Source organism: Pangasianodon hypophthalmus, chromosome 12, assembly GCF_027358585.1.
Source record: "Pangasianodon hypophthalmus isolate fPanHyp1 chromosome 12, fPanHyp1.pri, whole genome shotgun sequence".
Classification (NCBI taxonomy): Eukaryota; Metazoa; Chordata; class Actinopteri; order Siluriformes; family Pangasiidae; genus Pangasianodon; species Pangasianodon hypophthalmus.
In genome coordinates, this window is record NC_069721.1 from 18,103,459 (window position 1) to 18,124,046 (window position 20,588).

A 20,588-nucleotide genomic window follows, 5' to 3' on the forward strand; every position below is an offset into this window, starting at 1 on the left:
AATGGGATGTTCGAAAAGCACATGAGTGTGATTAGTCAGGTGTCCACATACTTTTGGCCATATAGTTTACATTAATTACATTAATAATAAATTTAAAAATGAATTAAGCATATGTATGAAAATGAAGTAGAACCTGCACTTAATTTGCATGTTTCTTTGCATTTTGCTGCCTTTGGTTGTAATTTGTATATGTACATAATAACCATATGACAATTTACAGTGTATTTCTGAAAGTTTTCTAATTGTAAAGCTGTTTTTACAGTTTAGTTTGCTTGTTGCACTTTAGTATCCGATAAAGGTTTTCAGTGAGTGTTTGAGCTTTGTTGCTGTAAGGGCTTCCTGAATAGAGAGTTAGAGAGCCAGGACTGGAAGGAAACGAAACTGAAAGTGGGGATAGTGAGTCTCTGTATGTTTCACAAAGCTCGCTGTCAGATCTCTACACATTTCTGTTCCTGTGACACGAGTGTGGGATTCATCTCCCTGACAGTCTGCAGGAGAAGTGCTACTTAAAGGTAGGATGTGTGTGTTTATTTAGTTTCCTGTCTTACTTTGAGGAAGTGTGTTAGAAACCTTATCTTAGTGCAGTTGTTGTGAAATGGCAGCTTTATAATGAGATGTTTCAGTTAGGCTACTCACTGAGTATTTTTCGAAAACAATGTAAAATGTGTGAATCAGGTTGCACAAGTGTATGTCTACATTCTCCGTTTCAGTCTGCGATGATAATAAACACGTCTAAGCGACAAGTGACTGCAGCAATACTGTTAAATGTAACATACGTCACTGAAACGAAACCTAAGCACCATAGACTGAACTAAACTGAGAAAAGCAACGATAAGTGATATTCTCTCCCTCTCTCCTCTCACTGTCTCTGTTTCTCTCTCTCTCCTCTCACTGTCTCTCTCTCTCTCTCTCTCTATTTTTCTCTGTCCCTCATAATCTCTCGCTCTCTCTCTCTCTCTCTCTATTTTTCTCTGTCCCTTATAATCTCTCTCTCTTCTCACTGTCTGTTTTTCTCTGTCTCTATCTGTCTCTCTCTGTCCTCTCGCTGTCTCTCTGGTTTTCCCTTTTTCTGCCTCTCAGCCTCTCGCCCTCTCTCTCTCTCAGTCTCACTGTCTCTCTCTCTCTCTCTCTCTCTCTCTCTGTCCCTTATAATCTCTCTCTCCTCTCACTGTCTGTTTTTCTCTGTCTCTGTCTCTGTCTCTCTCTCTCATCTCACTGTCTCTCTGGTTTTCCATCTGTCTCTCTCTCTCTCTCACTCTCTCAGTCTCACTGTCTCTGTCTCTCAGTCCCTTATCTCTCTCTCTCTCCTCTCACTGTCTCTCTCTCTCTCTCTATCTCTCTCTTACTCTCTCTCAGTCTCACTGTCTCTGGCTCTCTGTCTTTTATAATCTCTCTCTCTCTCTCTCTCTCTCTCTCTCTCTCTCTCTCAGGTGAGTTCACTTCAGTTCAGCAGTGCTTTATTGCCATGTATGTTATAAATCACATTGTTGCCAAAGCAAATAGTGCAGGTAGATTAAACTAAAGGTTATACAAATAATACACATATATCTGCACTTAAACATTACAAACATAATAAACAAACAAACAGAAAAAACATAACAAGCAAACAACAACAACAACAGCAACAACCTGACAGGTTCTCACACTCTGACACATACGTTCTCTCTCTCTCATCACTCTGTTGTATGTGTCCTTCTCCTAAAGTGATTTTTCATTTCTCTTCTGTTAATTTGCGGACATTTGGTATTTTGTGTGTAATTTTCTTTCAGAGAAGGTGTTTCTTTTATGTCGATATTTTTCACAGTGGAGGAGGAGGTGCAGCTCTGCTCGACCTCACCGCTTGTACAGTGAGCACACAGTCTCCGTTCTCTGGGCAGCCAGGTTCTCCTGTGTCTGCCTTCCTCCACGGCGAGACTGTGCTCACTCAGCCTGTACTTGGTCAGGATCTGTCTCTGCTTTATATCTCTGACGGTTCATACTCTCTGTTTAGGGCCTGATAGCAGTGTACTCTGGACTGGGTTTGGGTCTGACTGTCCAAGTGCTCCAGATACACTCTTCTCATCTGTTCAGTAATTTGGCTGACTCTGATTAGATTTTGGTGAGCAGCACTGGTCTGAGACTGTTGTAATTAGTGAGTTAGTGTGTAAGTGAGTCTAAGGACCAGCTGACAGAGGGAACTAGATTTAGGGCAGAACTCTTGGGTTTTCAGTGCTTCATATTACAGCGAGTTGTCGTTACTTGATTTAAGATGTTTCCAAAATTTTAGAGTTCTTTTTTGTACGGCCTAATTCTGCCCTGCATGCATTGGTTTGTCTCTCTCTCTCTCTCTCTCTCTCAGATGTACATGTAGTTTTAAGCACTGTGTATTCTTTCTGGTCACTAAAGTAAAGGCATTGCCTTGCTGATACACCTTGTGGGTGTACTGTGACAGACCACAGGTCTGAAGTAAAAGGGAGTGGACAGTATGTGCTGGTAAGATGGTGGTGTTGTGGTTTGGATGATATTGAGCAATTGTACCAGCACCACATGGCTGAATTGTCCAATATGTAAATAATACTGTATACGGTCACTGGTGGGCCATTGGTGATCCATTTCCATGCTGACAAAACAACATAAGGGAGGTCATCAATTGTAGATAGACCTAATAAAGTGGCCACCGAGTGATACTTTTAAACAGCAGTGAAAATTTTTCATAGACAAATCCATAATGCCTCAGAACTGATGGGAGCCTGAGATTTCTACTGCCTTACATGAAAAACATTAAAAGTGATAGGGTTTGCATTTTTAAATTCAGCTCCACTTTTATTTTATGGACCTTATTTAGTTTTGCATCCTCTAAATTTAAATTTTAATCACTGTTTGCATTCTTTCCCTTTGCATATTTACCTTAAAACAAGCTTGAAAGAATTTAAAAATGAAGAGGAAAAGGACGAACAAAGACAGAAAGAAAGCATTAGACAAAGCAAGCCAGAGCAACAACCCCAGGAAAGAAAGAGGGGAGAAGACCAAAAAATCAGCAAGTGGTGGCAGAACCTCATCCCCACCGCAGTTTCAGAGCCAAAATGAAGACACTGTTACTGCGTCAAGGAACCAGAGTGAACTCCAGCCTGATCAGGACTGTGTCAGCATCCCAGTGCCTGCGACAGGAAAAGTGGATGCTCAAACCCAAACAAGACAAAATGTAAATAACAAAGAGACCCAGACTGAGTCCATCAGTCTCATTTCATGTCACACACAAACCGAGTCAGATCCCAGGCATGAAGCCACAATTCAAGGCCAAGGGAATGAAGAAAAGGGTGCTGACGATTCCGTGTCAACACCTCCTGATCCTGGAGGAGACAAGAAGGAAGGAACAACTACACCATCAAACTGTGATGAAGTAATGCAAGTAGAGGACATCAAGAACAAGAAGGGAGAACAGAAGGGAAAAGATCCACAAGATTCCTCTAATGCCAAGTCTACAGAAACAAAACCGAAGTCATACGCTGAAGCAGCGTCAAACAAAGACTCAAAGGAAAAAGCCAACCAGACAGCAGCAGGACAGGAGGTCAAAACCCACGACAAAGCAGCACCGAGGTAGACTTCATTTTATTAATCATTTTGGCTTGTTTGTAGCCTTTAAAACACTCACTAAGAGAAAGTGACAGATACCTAACTCTTTTTATTCAATTAGAAAAACATCCCCAGTGAGAGGACTAAGTGGGAAACCAATGTTCACATTTTATGTGTACATAGTAGTGGACAAAAGCTTCAAGTTTAACAGAGACAAGGACAAGCTTCTGATCTGTTACGAAAATAGTTCTAATGAATTGGAAATAACCCTGTTCAGGTGAGGTTTCTTTTATGATGTTATATGCTGGTTGTAGATTAATTTTGCAGTAAGTCAGTCCAGTTCAGAATGTGCTTTGCTGTTTTATACTTTTTTTTTTTTTACTCTGACACAAAGTTTGGAGGAATGTAGTCAGTGGGCTATCATTAATAGTATCTGGTGTATTATAGCAGATGAAAATAATGATTAATGCTGTAGGTTAATTGTAGCAGCATTTATTTATGATGTAGCAGTTGACAAGCAGCAAGAAGGCCACATAGCAAATACTTATTACATACTGTATATAAATATAACCTGAATTCGTCAGTGGCAATGGTCATGGTGTGTGCTGATACTTACATTTTGTTTCCCCTGTGTAATAGGGGCATGAATAAGAATGGTTATCTAATTGAGGCAAAATTCTCTGTCGATGAACATTCTGTGAAGCGTGGCAGTGTGATAACATATAGCTATGCAGTGCAGCAACAAGGGAATAAAATAGTGGAAATTGCCACAAGATACCTCCAGATTTCTTTTGATGGCTCACAAAAAGGTAGGAAAATTGTCTTCCTGTTTATTATTATTATTGTTATTATTATTATTTTGCATTTTATTAATATAAACACACACACACACATATATATATAATTTTGCATTTGGTCATTATTTTAAATTTTTTTAATTTTTTTTTTTTTTTTTTTTTTTTTTTTTAATTTTTTACTGTCTAGAAATGCACCTTTTTGAGGCTCATATGAGTTGTTCAGGTCCAGGAAATTTTAAGGAATGGCTGAGGAGCTGGATTAAATCTGCAGATAAAGTCATATCTGAGGCCTGGCAGAATTCTGCATATTTACTGCTGAACAGATTGTTTGAGAAATGGGAACCAACAAACCAGGAGACCATGAATACATTCACACAACTCTTAATTCATTATCAGTGGTGTTTTTACAGTGCCAGTCAGCGGGTATTTTACCATAATGAGCTGCCTGCTCCTCGTATAGAGGTCAGTGAAAGCTTTTGATTCTCATAAAGGTAATTAAAGCTTTGAGAAATTGTTAAACATCCCAGTTACACACTCCTGATTCTCTGCTTTAGGTGTCTGAATTGATAGCAGCAAAGCTGGTCAAGATACTGAATGGTGAAATGAAAGGAAAGTCCACTGAGAACTCAGTTAGTGTTGGCCCTCTTGCAGTAGGCCTCTCAGTATTCCAGGTGACATGTGGATGTAATGTCAAGCTTGGGATTAAAGACTGGAGTGTGCTCTGTCAGCTGGTATCATCTGCCCCTGCTCTTGGACAAGTACAGGAAATCCAGAATTTCTTTCCAACATTGCAGTAGTAAGTATAAAATCAGTAATGCAGAAGGAACACAGTTTAAATTATAACGGTATAATAGTAAAAGTACAATAGTATATTTTAACAAAATATGTATTGATTAATTATTGGTATGCATGGGTGATATACATTCGGGTGATAAATTAAAGGAAAATCTTACACTGTATGCCCAAAAGTTTGTAGACACCTGACCAGTGCACCCATATGTGCTTTTTGAAAATCCCATTTCAGATTTATTCTCCTTTTGCTGTTATAATAACCTCCACTCTTCTGGGAAGGCTTTCCACTATACTTCGGAGCATGGCTGTGGGGATTTGCCTAGTTAGCCACAAGAGTTGGGTGAGGAGGCCTGAGGTGCAGTCAGTGTTCCAGTTTATCCTAAAGGTGTTCAGTGGGGTTGAGGTCAGGGCTCTGTGCAGGTCACTCAAGTTCTTCCACTCCAACCTTGGCAAACCATGTCTTCATGGAACTCACTTTGTGCACAAGGGTATAGTCATGTTAGAACAGGGTTGGGCTCCTTAGTTCCAGGGAAGAGAAATTGTAAAGCTGCAGCCTACAAAGACATATTGACATAGTATCTATATAATTGTTTGCTTCCAACTTTGTGGCAACAGTTTGGGGAAGAAACACATATGATGGTCAGGTGTCCACAAACTTTTGGCCATATAATGTACATCAAAAACCTAGATCTGGTGACTGTGAAAGCCAAAATGTTAACAATTGGTAACACTTTCTGTGAAGGGTACTTAGCTTTAATTATACATTCATAATGATTTACATTTTAATCGTTTGGTTGACACATATATCCAAAGCAACTTACAATTAAAATAGTACATCAAACAGTTTAGGAATTAAAGGCCTTGCTCATGGACCCAAAAGTGACACTTTGGTAATCTTGGAAGTTGAACAAATCTTCTGATCAGTAGCAGTAGTTCCTTAACCACCAAGCCACTATTGCTGAAAATGCATATTTTATAAAAACAATGCTGGAGAATTTATTATTTTAAAAAAATGTCATGGGAGGGGACATTAGAAAGGTGGAAGATAAAAGCTTAATCTCATTTTTTATGATAAATTTTTAGATCAATCAAAGTTAGATTGCTCAACATTTTTACTTTATTTTTTATCTTTATCTTCCAAATTACTAGTTTATTTTTATTAACAGCACATTCGTTACATTTATTAGAAGGTATATAGTGCTTCATATGAGAGTAATAAATACACATTGATTCATACTTTAGTTTGAGGGCATAATTCATTCAGTTGGCTGGCATATGGGCTTTGTAAATAAGTGAACTTGTTTTTCATGCAAAAGGACCATCAACACTTCAGTTTAATAGCATTAAATTCTTTTCTCCTAGAGGAAGTAGATACAGTAGATACACCAAACAAGAGTTGTTTTCAGTATTTCATGAATGTACTATTAGTAAAGACAAAACAAATAACTTCAAAGATAAGATTAAAAAATGATACACACCTACTACTAAAAAATGAGGTTCCTTTTCATTTTCTCTTTTAATTAAAGACAAAATGATATTTTTGTCATCGATGGGTTTTGAAATAAGCTTTGTATAAATCATTTAATATTGTTCTGTAAACTATTTATGCGATGCTTATGAATATGTTCATAAGGCCCACTTCATCTACCCTTCAATAAAGTCATTAATAATAATAATAATAATAATTATTATTATTATTATTATTATTATTAATGGTTATTATTTGGTTTAATGTTTCAATGCAGCACCGTGTTAGGTCTGATAATCCAGTGTGCTCGGAATTTGATCTCAGAGACGGTTCTGCTGGTTCCTCTCCTCCATTCTGTGAGGCAGCTTAGTGTAGACTCAGGCCGACTTGGGCCGACTGTGGAGGAACCAGACTGGACAGGACTGCAAGACGTGGAGTACCGTACATACAGAGAGAAAATAAAAGTACATCCTAATAAGAGAAGGTATGTCATTTTGTGTTCTTTTTACAAGTAAGGTTTATTTAAGCGGTATTTTACATATAAGCCTACTCAATCAGTTCCTGTAAAACAGCATACTTGTGTATAAATTATGTATAAAATTATACATTAATGGAAGGTTTAGCGCAGAGAGGCCATAAAAGAAATTGTAAAAAAAAAAAAAAATTGCCTACAAATATGTTCTCAAAAATATCCATAATTGGGACTTTAATTGATTAAATAATAAATATACTGAAAATGAATTTCTTCATGAATTTTCAACTCTTTTGTTACGTTTTCAAGGATGATCCTTGATCTGGTTGAAAAGCACAAGTCGTTGACCAAGGACAAGCCTCACGTTTTGACTGCCTGGCTGTCCATGATAGCATTTGATGATATATCCAAGTTTGCTGAGTTGACAGGCATTGCATCTGAACAGTTAATTCAGAGCCTGATGTACAGATTGAGAGATTTTCAACCAGACCTTCGAACCACTGATCCTGAACATACACAGAAAAATCTGGAGGTGAGTAGTTTGCAGATAGCTGTGTCATACAGCAAGTTATTGATCTGCACCAAGACAAAGAATGTCATAACTGCTTTTTATTTTGCAGGTCACAGAAAAGATTCTGACATATCTGTTGAACTGTGTTGATAAGGACAAAGAAAGGTATGATTCTAGGCTGTTGCTATTACAGGTCACTCTTGTGCTTCTTGTACCATATTGTACCACAGTGCTGCTGAATTCTTGAATCTGATTCATCACTAGCTCTGACAGATGTTGTAGAAGAGAAATAAAATGTTTCAGAGCATGATGGTTTTGGAAAATAATCAATTAGGTTAGGTAACAATAAGTCTGCTTCATATCAAGCTGCATCACACCACCCTGTTTAATATTTTTCTATAACAGCTTATATTTCTATGTCCTGAGTGTTTTATTCCTTACATAATGAATCAAGTCTATATTGATGTTTTTGTCATTGCATATTTTATGTTATATGATTTTACTTTCAGACTCATGAGCTCTAAATGGTTAGACTCCATATATCAGTGCTGCAGAAATGTCCATAAGAGCACTTGTGCAATGACTAGACTCGTTCCAGCATATAAGGCAACAGTGCTGTCCTATCAGCTGGTGATAAAAATGGCTGAAATTCAGTATGAATTTCTTTCAAAGGTATCGCATATCACAGCTACACAGTGTCTATTTAACTCTGTTCTAGAACTACTTTTACAACTTAGTGTTTTTTTTTTTAGCATGGAGAGGAGAAAGATTCAGAGAAAAAAAGGCTTTTGAATCAGCTTGAAACCACTCAGGAAGAGTTCAGTCAGTGGAGGAACAGTCTCCTTCAGAATCCTCTGTTTAAGAATTCCAGATTCACTTACTCCAAAGAAATAGAGGTAGAGCAATAATGAAAAACTCAGTTGACTGTATGTGTGTTATCAGAAGGCTATCTAAACAATGCCATTTCCCCCCTCCTATAGCTCTGGAATGCTTTCTTTGGGCTGGAGTGTTCAATTCCCTCTGTTACAGAGCAATGGATGTGCAGGGTAGAGAGAGACTTGAGAAAGAGGATCTCTGAGGTAAACCCAAAAAAGGGCATATTCATGATTGGCTGTTAACTAATAATGCATGTAAATTATATAATTGTCTGCCGTCTTTTATTCTACAGCTTAATGACATACAGAAGGTACAGATCTGTTGTCTGGAAACACCAGCAGGAGCTATAGAGAAAAGCCACACCACAGTTCAGACTTGTTTTCAGGATTTGTGCTTCTCTGCCATTAAAAAGTTATGCCAGGTTGGTGACTTGCCAATCAGTAGGTTGTGTTTATTCCTGTTTTTAGTCTTTCCAGTTTTTGTCCATTTTGCTGCTTACTATGTAAATAAATGACTTTTGCATGTTCTGCATGTGTTTGCATGGGTTTGCTCAGGGTTCACCAGTTTCCTCGACCTTCTAAAAAAATATGGCGGTAGATAGATTGACTACATAAAATTGCCCCCAGGTGTGAATGACGTGTACATGGTGCCCTGTGAACCTGACCAGGATAAAGTGATTACTAAAAATGAATAAATGAATATTTATATCACATTCAGGCAGGTAAAGAAGGAAATCTTCTGCAGACTCTACAGCCTTGCCTAAAACAAGTTTCCTCATCCATCTTGTCTTCAATTATTACTGAGTCAACAGCTCGTTCTGGAAAAGACAGAGTGACCCAGCTACTGAATGACCAATCTGCTGTCCATGTCCTCTTATCTCAAGGTACATTACAACTCTTAAGCCTTATTGGTTATGCACGTAATTCTCTCGAGTGAAGTAGACGCAACATCTACTGCTTCTGTCAATGGCACCTTAACACATGCATTTAGGCAGGGCCATATCTGCCAAGCCATCTCATCTGGTTTTTCACAGTGTGTGTTCAGGAACACCACTGAATCTATCAGAAGTTGTGATGAACCAATGGCATCTGTTATTATGGAAGTAAAGGACAAATGCATATTAATGCAAACATTGCATGACATGAAACCTTGTCAATAACACATTTTCTATGGAAGAATCTCAAATGACATTCTTTGAGAAACCATTTGGAATTTGTACTGATTTATAGAAGGCTTATTTCACATTGATCAGAAATAAGAACTGTAAATGTCAATGACACAATAGCATAACTGTGGAATATTTTTTTTTATATTTAATTTTAAATTGTGTCAATTGTCTTTACCCGATCAGTGGTCTGAATTACTTCTAGCCCTACCCATATGTCCATGTTTGGCATGCAATATATACATAGGGTTTAAAAAAAAAACTGGTAGTATGGTTCACTTAACAGTGGAAAAATTGACAAGATGTGAATCACAGATTAATTTGATATTTGAGTGAAGATCAATTGGGAAATTTTATATTTTGCAGTTACAGTGACACCAACAGGCCTAACATCTCTTGCAGTATAGCTAACAGCCTGCTAACAGCCTGCAATCTCTTTCTTCAGGAGACTGGAGACATTACAAGTTAAATGAAGAGGCCAGTCAAGTCATGAACATGTGCCAGGATACTTTGGGTCATTTGCTCAGTTCTCTTTGCCAGGGTGATATTCCCTTTGGTCACCTGCAGATTATCCTGAAACATCAGAAACAATTCCAAGAGCTGTACAAAAAATGTAAGTGCCAAATAATATTTTATGCCTATATGAACAGCCCGTGCAGAAGAGTCACATGATCTACACATTCAAATGATCATACGATGTACATGTGGTTTTTAGACACTTATGCTCCACATGTAGACTTTTTACACGTAGTGCATGTGTTTTTTCATTCATTGTTTCATATGATTAATTTATTTCCACATGTAATTTTTGTTTACACACAGTTCTTTGATTTTTGTATTATTGTTTCACAATTCATTTTTCACATGTGATTGTTTCTCATGATTCATTTATTTACATGTTTTTTTTAAAACTCATGATTCATTTATTTTGACATGTGATGATTTTTTTTACATGATACGTTTCCTTCCATGGTAGTTTTTCACATGTAGGACAAATGGTTTTATTTTTCACATGATTATTTAAACATGTTCACTTTTCCCATGTGATCACAAGTGTTTATTTGAATGTGTGATTTCAGGTCATAACACGGAGAAAATGCACTTTCACATGTTTTCCACACAATCACAAAATTTATATGATTTTTCCAGAAGGGTGAATATCTTTACACGTGTTGCATTTTACCATTATCCACCATATTTTAAGTATGTGATCCATTGTGTCTCCATTTCTAGGTAAAAAACACATCAAATTGGATAAAATCTCTGTTGATACAGAAAAACTACTTAATCAAAGAGAGAAAGATTGCCAAGCCCTGCTGGAACAGAAGAAACATGTAGATGTCCTCATAAAAATGTTTGGGAAAATCTCCGAGATAATTTGTGGTGAGTTTGCTACTATACAATAAAAGAGACTGCACATTCACCAGAGTCTTTATTTTAATATGACATTTCTGTTCATGCTCCATCAGTACCTGAGATCTCAGTACTAGAGGAAGAACACAAGATTGATATGCAGCCAGTGGGATTAAATAAGCTGGTGGGAGTACAGTCATGCTTCTCCAATGAAGATCTAAAAGATATTTCCACAGGGAACGTTCTATACTACAGTGCTGACCTACTCACAGTGCTCAATGCAGCTAAAGAGATGCACGAGTTTCGAGATAGCAACTTGATTCTCAAATCATGGATGGACAAAGCAAATGCACTGGCATCTACTGGTTTTCATTGTCTGTCGCTGAGTCTGCAAGAAGTTCTTTCTGAAATCTGGCAGCCTTCTCTTAGTGAATTTTACCAGCTAGGTACAAGGATTGGACATGGATTTGTGACTTTTGAGGAAGTGGACAAGGCTGTTGAAGGGTGTGGAGACAAAGGTGATGGGGCTCGGCTCAAGAAGGAGATGAATCTTATGGCCAGTAAGCTTGAGAAATATCCAGGTCTGGAGAAAAACTGGCTAGAACCAAGGTACAGTCAGATCCAGGAGTACAGACAGCTTCACCGTGCGGCAGAGTCTGCCAGTGCGATACTGAAGATAAAAGACAGGCTCAATCTGAAAGGAGACTTCAGCCATATATACAGCCTTACTCAGCTGGTAAAAGGAGTTTAATCACAATCCATATCACATTTGTTTAAGAGTGTGTTTAGATACACTGAAAAAAGTGCTGTAAATGTACAGTATTTATTTTACGGCAAAATACTGTTTTAGTACTTTGCAGGATTGTACTGTAAACGATTGGGCAATTAGAGCAGTGCATTGGTCAGCCTAACGAGCATTATATTTTATTGTGACTGGTAACTGTGATGTACTATAAGAACTACAGCAGTTACCTAAATATATGTTCAGGTCTTTACTGTAAATATGTTTTATAACATATTTACAGTAAAGACCTGAGTACATGCTCTTTTCTGAGTACAGTAGTTTCCTGCTAAACTAGTAAATCACTATAAATTTTACAGTAATATTTTTATAAAGTAAGTGAAAACAACATTGTGTTGTGCAGAGAGAAGATTCATTCAAAAAGAAGCCTCTAGTATCACTGAGCAACGACCTTATTACTGCCAAGCAAAAGCTATCTCATGTCAACCATCAGCACACAGCTTGTCTGGAGGCGTTCCTGAGCAGCGAAAAACTAGTCAACTGGGTTAAGACCACGATTGAGAGTAAGTTCATTAAAGGTCTCAAATATATTCTGTTTTTCGGAGTTGATAAACAGATTCATACTTGGTTTTGGTAACACTTTACAATAGTTTAAACTGCCTTTTCTGAGCATGTATTTTTATGTTTCAAATAATAAAGAATATATTGAAGTTACTGAAGTGTTAGAATATTCTACTTTGCCTCAGCTAATAGTGCTTCAATAGGTGGGTCTGGCAGTATTCAAGGAGCTTATGTGATTAGTATTAATTGGTAGTAAGCTAGTAGTTCTCCAGAGGAAATATAAGACTCTATTGCTTAGTTCATACTGAAATTACCAAGCCATTACTTTATTATTACCTAGTAATCATACGTAGTTTATAGTAGTGACTAAGGTGTTAATATAGTACTACTCATATTTCCTGCTTAGTCCCTGCTTAGATACCTATGAGTTATTGAGCAGTATTGTAAAGCATTACCCACTTTTCTACTTAAGTGTTTGCTTCTTACAGTAACTACCCATTTGTGCTTTTGATCAGATCGAAGTGAGCTGAAGGTGTTTATGGATTTGGCTTCCATTTCGGCTGGAGAGAATGACACTGAGATTGACAGATTGACCAGTTTTCAAGATGCTGTCTCAGGTTACAGTCCATTGTTATACTCCTTACATGAGAAGGCAGGTTTTGAAGAGTTAATTGCCCGTGCTCAGGAAGTGTGGGACACTCTGGAAAAAGATGAAAAACTTCCAGAAAAACTGGTAAGCTGTTGTTTAGAAATATGTAGTACATAGCTCCTATACTGTATGTAAGACACTGAGACCATTGGCTGTGAATATTTGGACTCATACATATTGAAATGTATACTGTTTATAAAGATAATCAGTAGTATATCAGAGTTTTTAAGCAGAACTAGCCATATGTCAATTGTTAACATAGCGTACATCCTGTCTGTAGAAACACTCCACTTGTTGGTTAGACTGGCTGAAAGGACTGAGGGAGACTCATGGCTCTGTGGAAAAGTCCTCTCTTTCTTTGGCCTCAGCGATCAATACCCATGGTGTGTACCATGTTGGTTGGCCAGATACTTCTTCTGGAAAGGTGAGTAGACAGTTGAACATATAGAGTGGCAATAATGTGTTCATTCTAATATGTTATTTTTTTCTGTGGTAACAACTTACAAAGGGACTGGCAGACATTCTCCATAAACAGATTTAAATGTTAGATTTAAACAGATACATAAATGGATAAAATATGCATAAGTTGGTGTTACGATACTTTCTAGGCTGACTTACATTAGAAAGTCATGACTTTATAGCTCAGGGAAGTTCTAATATGTTGATGATGTGACAAGATAAACATCAAATCCAAACTCACTGCAGTGTGTCATTACATGTGACGACATTGTCAAAGGATGTTTATTACAATTTATTAATAGTAAAATGGCATTGTATTTTAGCTGTTAATACAGTGTCAAATTACATAGATATTTAATACAGTGTGAAATTACATAGATATTTATAAGCTCATATTCATAGACTTAGAGACGCTTTCTTCACACGGGCCACAAAATACTAAATCAGGCAAATTAAATTGTAATGTGTGGATGGGATATAAGCTATATTTATTACACTGTTAATTTGCTATTTTCAGGTGTTGTGACAACTTAAAATTAAAGAAAGCAGCCTTTATGACAACTGATATCGTTTGGAATAAGCCTTTATAAATGAAGGGATTTGTGAAGGGATCCTTCTTTTTGAGTATTGAAGACTGTTGAAATTTCTTTTTGTTGCCATTTTGTAGAAATCCCTGGGCAGTGTTTTATGTGTGAAGGTAAAAAACAGCGAAATGGAAATGACATACAGTCTCGATGAATTATTGGAGTTACAGAACAAACTGATGCTGATGTCATCCAAGGGAGAGCATGGCAAGGAGCAAGTAAACAAGTTCACGGAGGTCAGTTTACCAGAACATATATTCTGAGTGATATTTTGATGGATAGATAGGATGGGTTATGAGTTTAGGTACAGAAGATATTATAAAGAGGTTTAATAAATGATGTGAAAATTGTATCTCTTTATTCTAGATATTTGAGGGAGTGCAGAGAATGGGGCGCATCCTCATGCAACTATGTTCATCTGGCAACTTATTCTTTCGGGACTTGTTTGCACTTGTAATATGCAACCATGAGAAGAACCCATGCATTAACATACACTTTCCCCTTTGTGGGAAACATATAGTGTATCATGGACATGTTGCAGAGGAGCTTCAAAAGGTATGCCGCTCTATGGAAGCCTGCCATGAAGATTGGTGTAGCTTTATGTCTGAGCTGCGCTCTCAATTCTACGCACTCAATTATTATACCTCAGAACAAGTGGTCTACCTTTGCCACTGGATCAACAAAATCTGTGAAAAGGGAATGCCTGTGCCACAACAAATATGGCACTTGCTCACCCCACTTAAGCCAGACAGTACGTTGAGTGATATCAGACTTGCCTTTGCAAAGGCAAAAGAGAGTCTTCAGCTTGAGCTTCAAAGCCATTTCAGTGCTGACTCAGAGTCTGAACAGTCTATGGATATTAGCAGACCCATACAGCACAGAGAAAACTCTAATATTGTCAAAGACACTGAAGAAGAGAGAGTTGACATTTCCACTGAGAATATGCTAGAAGAACTTTCCTCTAGCTCTGTAATATCTTCTGAATGTTTGGCTGAAGGGGAACAGGATGAGTTGGAAGACAGTAGCGATGAAACTGGGTCAGAAGAAGATATGATGGAGACTTGTTCTGTCCCCTCCACAAAGGCCCAAGAATACAAAATGACAAACGCAGTTATGGAAACTCTGGAGAATTTGTGGCAGGACTTCAGGAATAACATGCCCAAATACCTTACACAATACTTGGATGTTAAGACCCTGGCTCAGTTTCTTTCCTGTTTCTCTGCTATGAACAAGCTAAACATCAAGCGCAAGTTGCCATCTATTCTTCAAGATGGAAAGCCCAATCTCATTCTTTGCCCTGCTTCAGAATTAATAACCACTACACTTGCTTTGTACATGAAGAGCCCAGAACAGGCTTTTCCCTCAGTTGATGAGGTGCTAATGTGCCAAGAGGACACAAGTGAAGAAGAGGTTGAGATCTTTCTTAGGCGATGCCTAGGCCAAGGTGCTCCAAGCCTCCATCAGAAAATCTATACATTGGTTAATCCAGGTTTATTGACCTATGATGTAAGTGTAGCTCTGGCAGAACGTTTTGAGGCAATGGAGCGGAGTGCTGGGTCTAATTTTCGCATGGTTATAGTCTGTCCTGTGAACCAAGACAGATATATCCCATCGTTCTTTAGCAACTACAAAGTGCAAGCAGGACTGAGTGTTTCTTTAGAAAGTGCAAAGGAATACCTCCGGCATCACTTAACTACTCCCTATGTTCAAGGCCGTCAACTTCAGGTCTTTCCCAATGGTATTTCATCGTGGTTGATTACATCTAAACGTGCAGCTGTTGGTGTGTATTTGCATATATAAAAATACATTTGATATAAATTAATATAATAAAATGATCAAAATGTTAAGATAAACTATTGAATATTCCTACTCACCACTTTTGTCTCCTTGCAGGAAAGTCACTCTTTGTCACAAGGATGTTCCAGAATTTCAAGACAGCTTTTCCAAAAGCCACTTATCTGCCAGTTAGACTGATAGAACCCAATGTTGATATTGATTGCTTAGTTCAAACACTTTGTGAGAAACAGTCATCACTGAAAGAGCAAGATCCTGTTCTCCTGCACATTGACACTGCAGCTGTATGTTTTACTACATTATGTTGCATTGTTTTTGCAAAGTTTATTCATTTATAATTGGAGTAATTTTACTTTTTTATGAGTTTGATGCTAATATCAGGTATTTGGCTTAACAGGTTCGTTGTGGTTTAGAGGAGTTCCTGTTCAGATTACTCATTCTAGGATGTCTGAGTGACAGTGAAGGGAAACTATGGAGGAGAAACACAGCTCACTTGATTGCAGTTGAAGCACTTCTGCCAGATTCTGCATTTAGACAAACACATAAAGAGGTATGTCTTTTCCTGCCCTCTATCACACCCAGGCTGAAGTGTTTTGTGAAATTACTTTGTCTAACTTCTTACAGCTTACTTCCATTTGATTTCTCTACTTTTTCCTCATTACCCAAGTCATTCTGCTGTGTAATTCAGTATTGAGTTTTTTTTATGAAATACTTGAGCATTTATTCTGTTTGTAAAACAATGGTAATAGTTAATAAAATGATAACATTTTACTTGGAGCATTATTCGAATAAATTATTTGTATAACTCTTTGATTTCTTTTTAGGCAAGCCAAGGTCTTCTCAGCTTACTGCCAGCAATTCACTGTAAACCACCAAAAGAAGTCATAGACCTGGAGCGCGGAATCAGAAATCGTCATGAGAAACACGCATCCTTAGACCCACTGATGGACATTCAAGAGTTTGAGAGTGAAGGTGTTCAGAGACCTTACCAATATTTAAAGCGATTCAGTGGAAATGAGAATTTGGACCACTTCAAATATAAAGCTGGATCTGTAGATGGCAATCAAGTGGATTGTCTTCATCATCTTTTATCAAACTGTGGACTGGAGGACCCTTCATGGGCTGAACTGAAGCACTTTACTTGGTTTCTCAACCTGCAGCTCAACGATTGTGAGAATTCAGGATTCTGTGATCCGAACTTTTTTGGTAGCATTTTGAGTGGCTTCAAGAACTTCATAGTCAAATTCATGATACACATGGCTAGGGACTTTGCATCCCCTTCCCTGGACATCTCTGACCAAAGCCCCTCACTTCTCCCAGATCTTTTAGCCAGGTTAACCATTCGCAAGCGATGGGAGAATGAATCTCATCCATATATCTTCTTTAATGCAGATCGCTTTTCCATGACCTTCCTTGGTTTTCATGTGAAGCAAAGTTCCACCCGAAATGCTGTTAATGTTGTTGACCCACAAACTAATAATGTTTTGATGAAAGATGTAATGTCACTTGACCTGTACGCAGGACTTCAGAATCAAAGAATTTCATTTTCTGAAGACTTTGACCGGCTGCCAAGAAAGACCAAGATACAAAAGATTTCCTTTGTTGTTGGTGCTAAGATGACCCGGTTTGACCCTGATCCCACATATGAGCTCACTTCTGACAATGTAATGAAGATGCTGGCCATCCATATGAGATTCAGGTGTGAAATTCCAGTGATCATAATGGGGGAAACTGGTTGTGGGAAGACCAGACTGGTGAAGTTTCTTTGTGATCTGCAAAGGGAAGGTAGAGATGTTGAAAACATGAAATTGGTTAAAGTTCATGGAGGAACTACTGCTGACACTATATACAAGAAGGTGAAGGAGGCTGAAGAACTTGCACAGAGAAACACTCAAAAATACAAACTAGACACCATTTTGTTTTTTGATGAGGCGAACACCTCAGAGGCCATCTTTGCTATCAAAGAGGTACTATGTGACAAGTCTGTACAAGGATTTCCTTTGAAGAAAAATTCCGGTCTGAAAATAATTGCTGCATGCAATCCCTACAGGAGACATACTCCCAAAATGATTGAACGCTTGGAGAGAGCTGGATTGGGCTACAGAGTAAAGGCTGGGGAAACCGAGGATCGGCTTGGTCAAGTTCCCATGCGCCAGCTTGTATACCGAGTTCATCCTTTGCCCCCAAGCATGATCCCCCTTGTTTGGGACTTTGGGCAGTTGAGTGATTCAGCAGAACTTTCTTATATCCAACAGATTGTACAGAAACAAATTGAAGAACACTGCTTGCCATTTCAGTGCCAGAGTGTGATCACCAAAGTTTTGTCAGCATCTCAAAGACATATGCGTCATCAAGTGGATGAGTGCAGTTTTGTAAGTCTTAGGGATGTAGAGAGATCAATGAGGGTGCTAGTGTGGTTCTACAAACACAGATGTCACCTTTTTCCAAAATGTCAAGAGACTGACAACATACAAATGACCTTTAAATGCTTGGCTCTTGCTCTGGGTATTTGCTATTATCCATCACTTGAGTTCAGAGACAACTATCTGCAGAATATTAGCCAGTTCTTTCCACAACCACTCAACTCCAAACAGGCGCTGGAGCATGAGATTTCCTCTCGCCAAGACTTCTTCCTCCAGAGCATTCAAACAAGAGAGACAATTGCTAAAAATTTAGCATTGAAAGAAAATGTCTTTCTCATGGTGGTCTGCATTGAGCTGAAGATCCCACTTTTCCTGGTAGGCAAGCCAGGGAGCTCTAAATCTCTTGCCAAAACTGTTGTAGCTGATGCCATGCAAAGGCAGGCCTCTCACAGTGAATTGTTCCAGAAGCTCAAAGAGGTGCACATGGTGTCTTTTCAGTGTAGCCCTCACTCAAGTCCAGAAGGGATCATTGGAACTTTCAGGAATTGTGCTCGTTTTCAAAAAGACAAGAACTTGGACGAGTATGTATCAGTGGTAGTGCTAGATGAGATAGGATTGGCAGAAGATTCTCCACAGATGCCACTGAAAACCCTGCACCCTCTTTTGGAGGATGGCTGCATTGACAATGACAGGCCAGATCCACACATGAAAGTGGGCTTTGTTGGAATCTCAAACTGGGCTCTTGATCCTGCTAAGATGAACAGAGGTGTTTTTGTTTCTCGTTGGGATCCAAGTGAAAACGAGTTAGTGGAGACAGCCAAAGGTATCTGCTCATCATCTGAGTCTGTTCGTCACAAAATCAATCATCTCCTGCCTAAATTGGCAAAAGGCTTTTTAAACATTTGTAAAAGTGACAGCGAACAATTCTTTGGACTCAGGGATTATTACAGTTTGGTGAAAATGATTTTTGCTGTTGTAAAAAACACAGACTGTGAGCCCAGTGACAGCGACTTAGCAAAGGCTATACTGCGTAATTTCAGTGGACAGAAAGACAACTTTGATCCTCTCTGTCATTTCCAAGATCTCTTCTCAAACCGTCATGAAATCCCTATGATAAGCACACTAGAAATGATTAAACAAAACCTTGATCACAACAATGAAGAAGAATGTCGCTACCTTCTTCTGCTGACAACAAACAATGCTGCCCTATACATAATTCAGCAGTGTATTTTTTCAAAGGATGAATACACCTGCCCTGAAATTGTGTTTGGTTCTGGATTTCCCAAAGATCAGGAGTACGCTCAAATCTGCCGCAATGTGTGTCGAGTGAAGACATGTATGGAAACTGGCCGGACTGTCATCCTCTTGAACCTGCTTAATCTATATGAGAGTCTATATGATGCATTGAATCAGTACTATGTTTACTTTAGTGGGCAGCAGTATGTCGACCTGGGATTAGGGTCGCACAGAGTAAAGTGTCGAGTGCACAAAGATTTCAGACTGGTTGTGATAGAGGATCAGGAAAAGGTCTATGACAAGTTTCCTGTGCCACTGAAAAACAGGCTGGAGAAGCACAGAGTTGACAGGAGTACAGATTTGACACCATGGCAGCACAGAGTTCTGGAAAAACTCAAGAACTGGGTGAATGAGTTTTCCCAGTATTCTGAGACATCTGCATCAGATTTCAGCTCATCCGATGCTTTCGTTGGTTTTCATGGAGATGCTTGTGCCAGTGCTCTCCTGCAGGCATTAGAAAGAAGAGAAAAACAGGATCATCAGAAAGTAGGAGATGGTCAAGTTGACATTCCCAGAAAGAGGCAGAACAGTATGTCAGTGCCCACAGGGTTTACCAATCTGTCAATGTCCACAGAGGATGACATAAATGAACATAAGGAACAGGTCTATGATGAAGGAGAAGGAGTTAAGTCTCATCACTCTACACCCAATGATGACAAGGAAAGTGCTTTGACAGGCAGTGCTACAGGAAAGACTCTCATCGATGAAAATAACGAGGGACTTGTCTTGATGGATGTAGATGACAGCGAGAGCAGCATTGAAGCTGAAAGCAAACAAGATGCTCTTGGGGAAATTCCTAAGTCTGTGGAAATGGATGTATATCCAGATGACCTTGAGGAAGTAAGGTTAAATGAACCAAAAGAATCCAGAGATGAGGAGGAAGAGGTCTATGAATGTGCCAAATACTTCTTGTTGAACTGTACCACGCCAGATTCTGTGTTGAGGCTAAAATACACAGGGCTGGGAAACCATGAAGTAGAAAGACTTCAGAGGCTATATTTTCATCAGCAAGACCACCATTCCCTCAGAGGATTTATGGACAGTCATTTGAAGAACACCGACAAGGAAAAGAAGAGATTCATAGAGGTGAGGAATGTTATTGGTATTGGTATCTGTATAACTGTATATTGGTAACTGTGGAGTGGCATTGGAGT

General features: G+C 38.5%; 1 protein-coding gene across 2 annotated transcripts in view; it reads left to right on the forward strand.

Moving 5' to 3' along the window:
• The first annotated feature begins 224 nt into the window (after positions 1–224).
• The window catches only part of rnf213b (ring finger protein 213b), a 42,385-nt gene continuing 22,021 nt past the window's right edge, over positions 225–20,588 (forward strand). Inside the window, exons 1-25 of one of the 2 annotated variants that reach the window (XR_008302965.1) lie at positions 225–512; positions 2,898–3,576; positions 3,674–3,829; positions 4,192–4,361; positions 4,537–4,811; positions 4,904–5,145; positions 6,887–7,093; positions 7,391–7,613; positions 7,702–7,757; positions 8,102–8,264; positions 8,345–8,488; positions 8,573–8,671; positions 8,761–8,889; positions 9,186–9,351; positions 10,079–10,246; positions 10,867–11,016; positions 11,103–11,722; positions 12,132–12,291; positions 12,805–13,022; positions 13,219–13,362; positions 14,065–14,217; positions 14,348–15,761; positions 15,875–16,059; positions 16,173–16,325; positions 16,600–20,520. Coding sequence is in view for 1 of the 2 variants with exons in the window: in XM_034309271.2 (XP_034165162.2) it covers positions 2,915–3,576; positions 3,674–3,829; positions 4,192–4,361; positions 4,537–4,811; positions 4,904–5,145; positions 6,887–7,093; positions 7,391–7,613; positions 7,702–7,757; positions 8,102–8,264; positions 8,345–8,488; positions 8,573–8,671; positions 8,761–8,889; positions 9,186–9,351; positions 10,079–10,246; positions 10,867–11,016; positions 11,103–11,722; positions 12,132–12,291; positions 12,805–13,022; positions 13,219–13,362; positions 14,065–14,217; positions 14,348–15,761; positions 15,875–16,059; positions 16,173–16,325; positions 16,600–20,520 (9,978 nt within the window). In the remaining variant the exon portion in view is untranslated. The remainder of the gene's footprint in view (positions 513–2,897; positions 3,577–3,673; positions 3,830–4,191; positions 4,362–4,536; positions 4,812–4,903; positions 5,146–6,886; positions 7,094–7,390; positions 7,614–7,701; positions 7,758–8,101; positions 8,265–8,344; positions 8,489–8,572; positions 8,672–8,760; positions 8,890–9,185; positions 9,352–10,078; positions 10,247–10,866; positions 11,017–11,102; positions 11,723–12,131; positions 12,292–12,804; positions 13,023–13,218; positions 13,363–14,064; positions 14,218–14,347; positions 15,762–15,874; positions 16,060–16,172; positions 16,326–16,599; positions 20,521–20,588) is intronic. The other variant, XM_034309271.2, reaches the window with a different exon arrangement.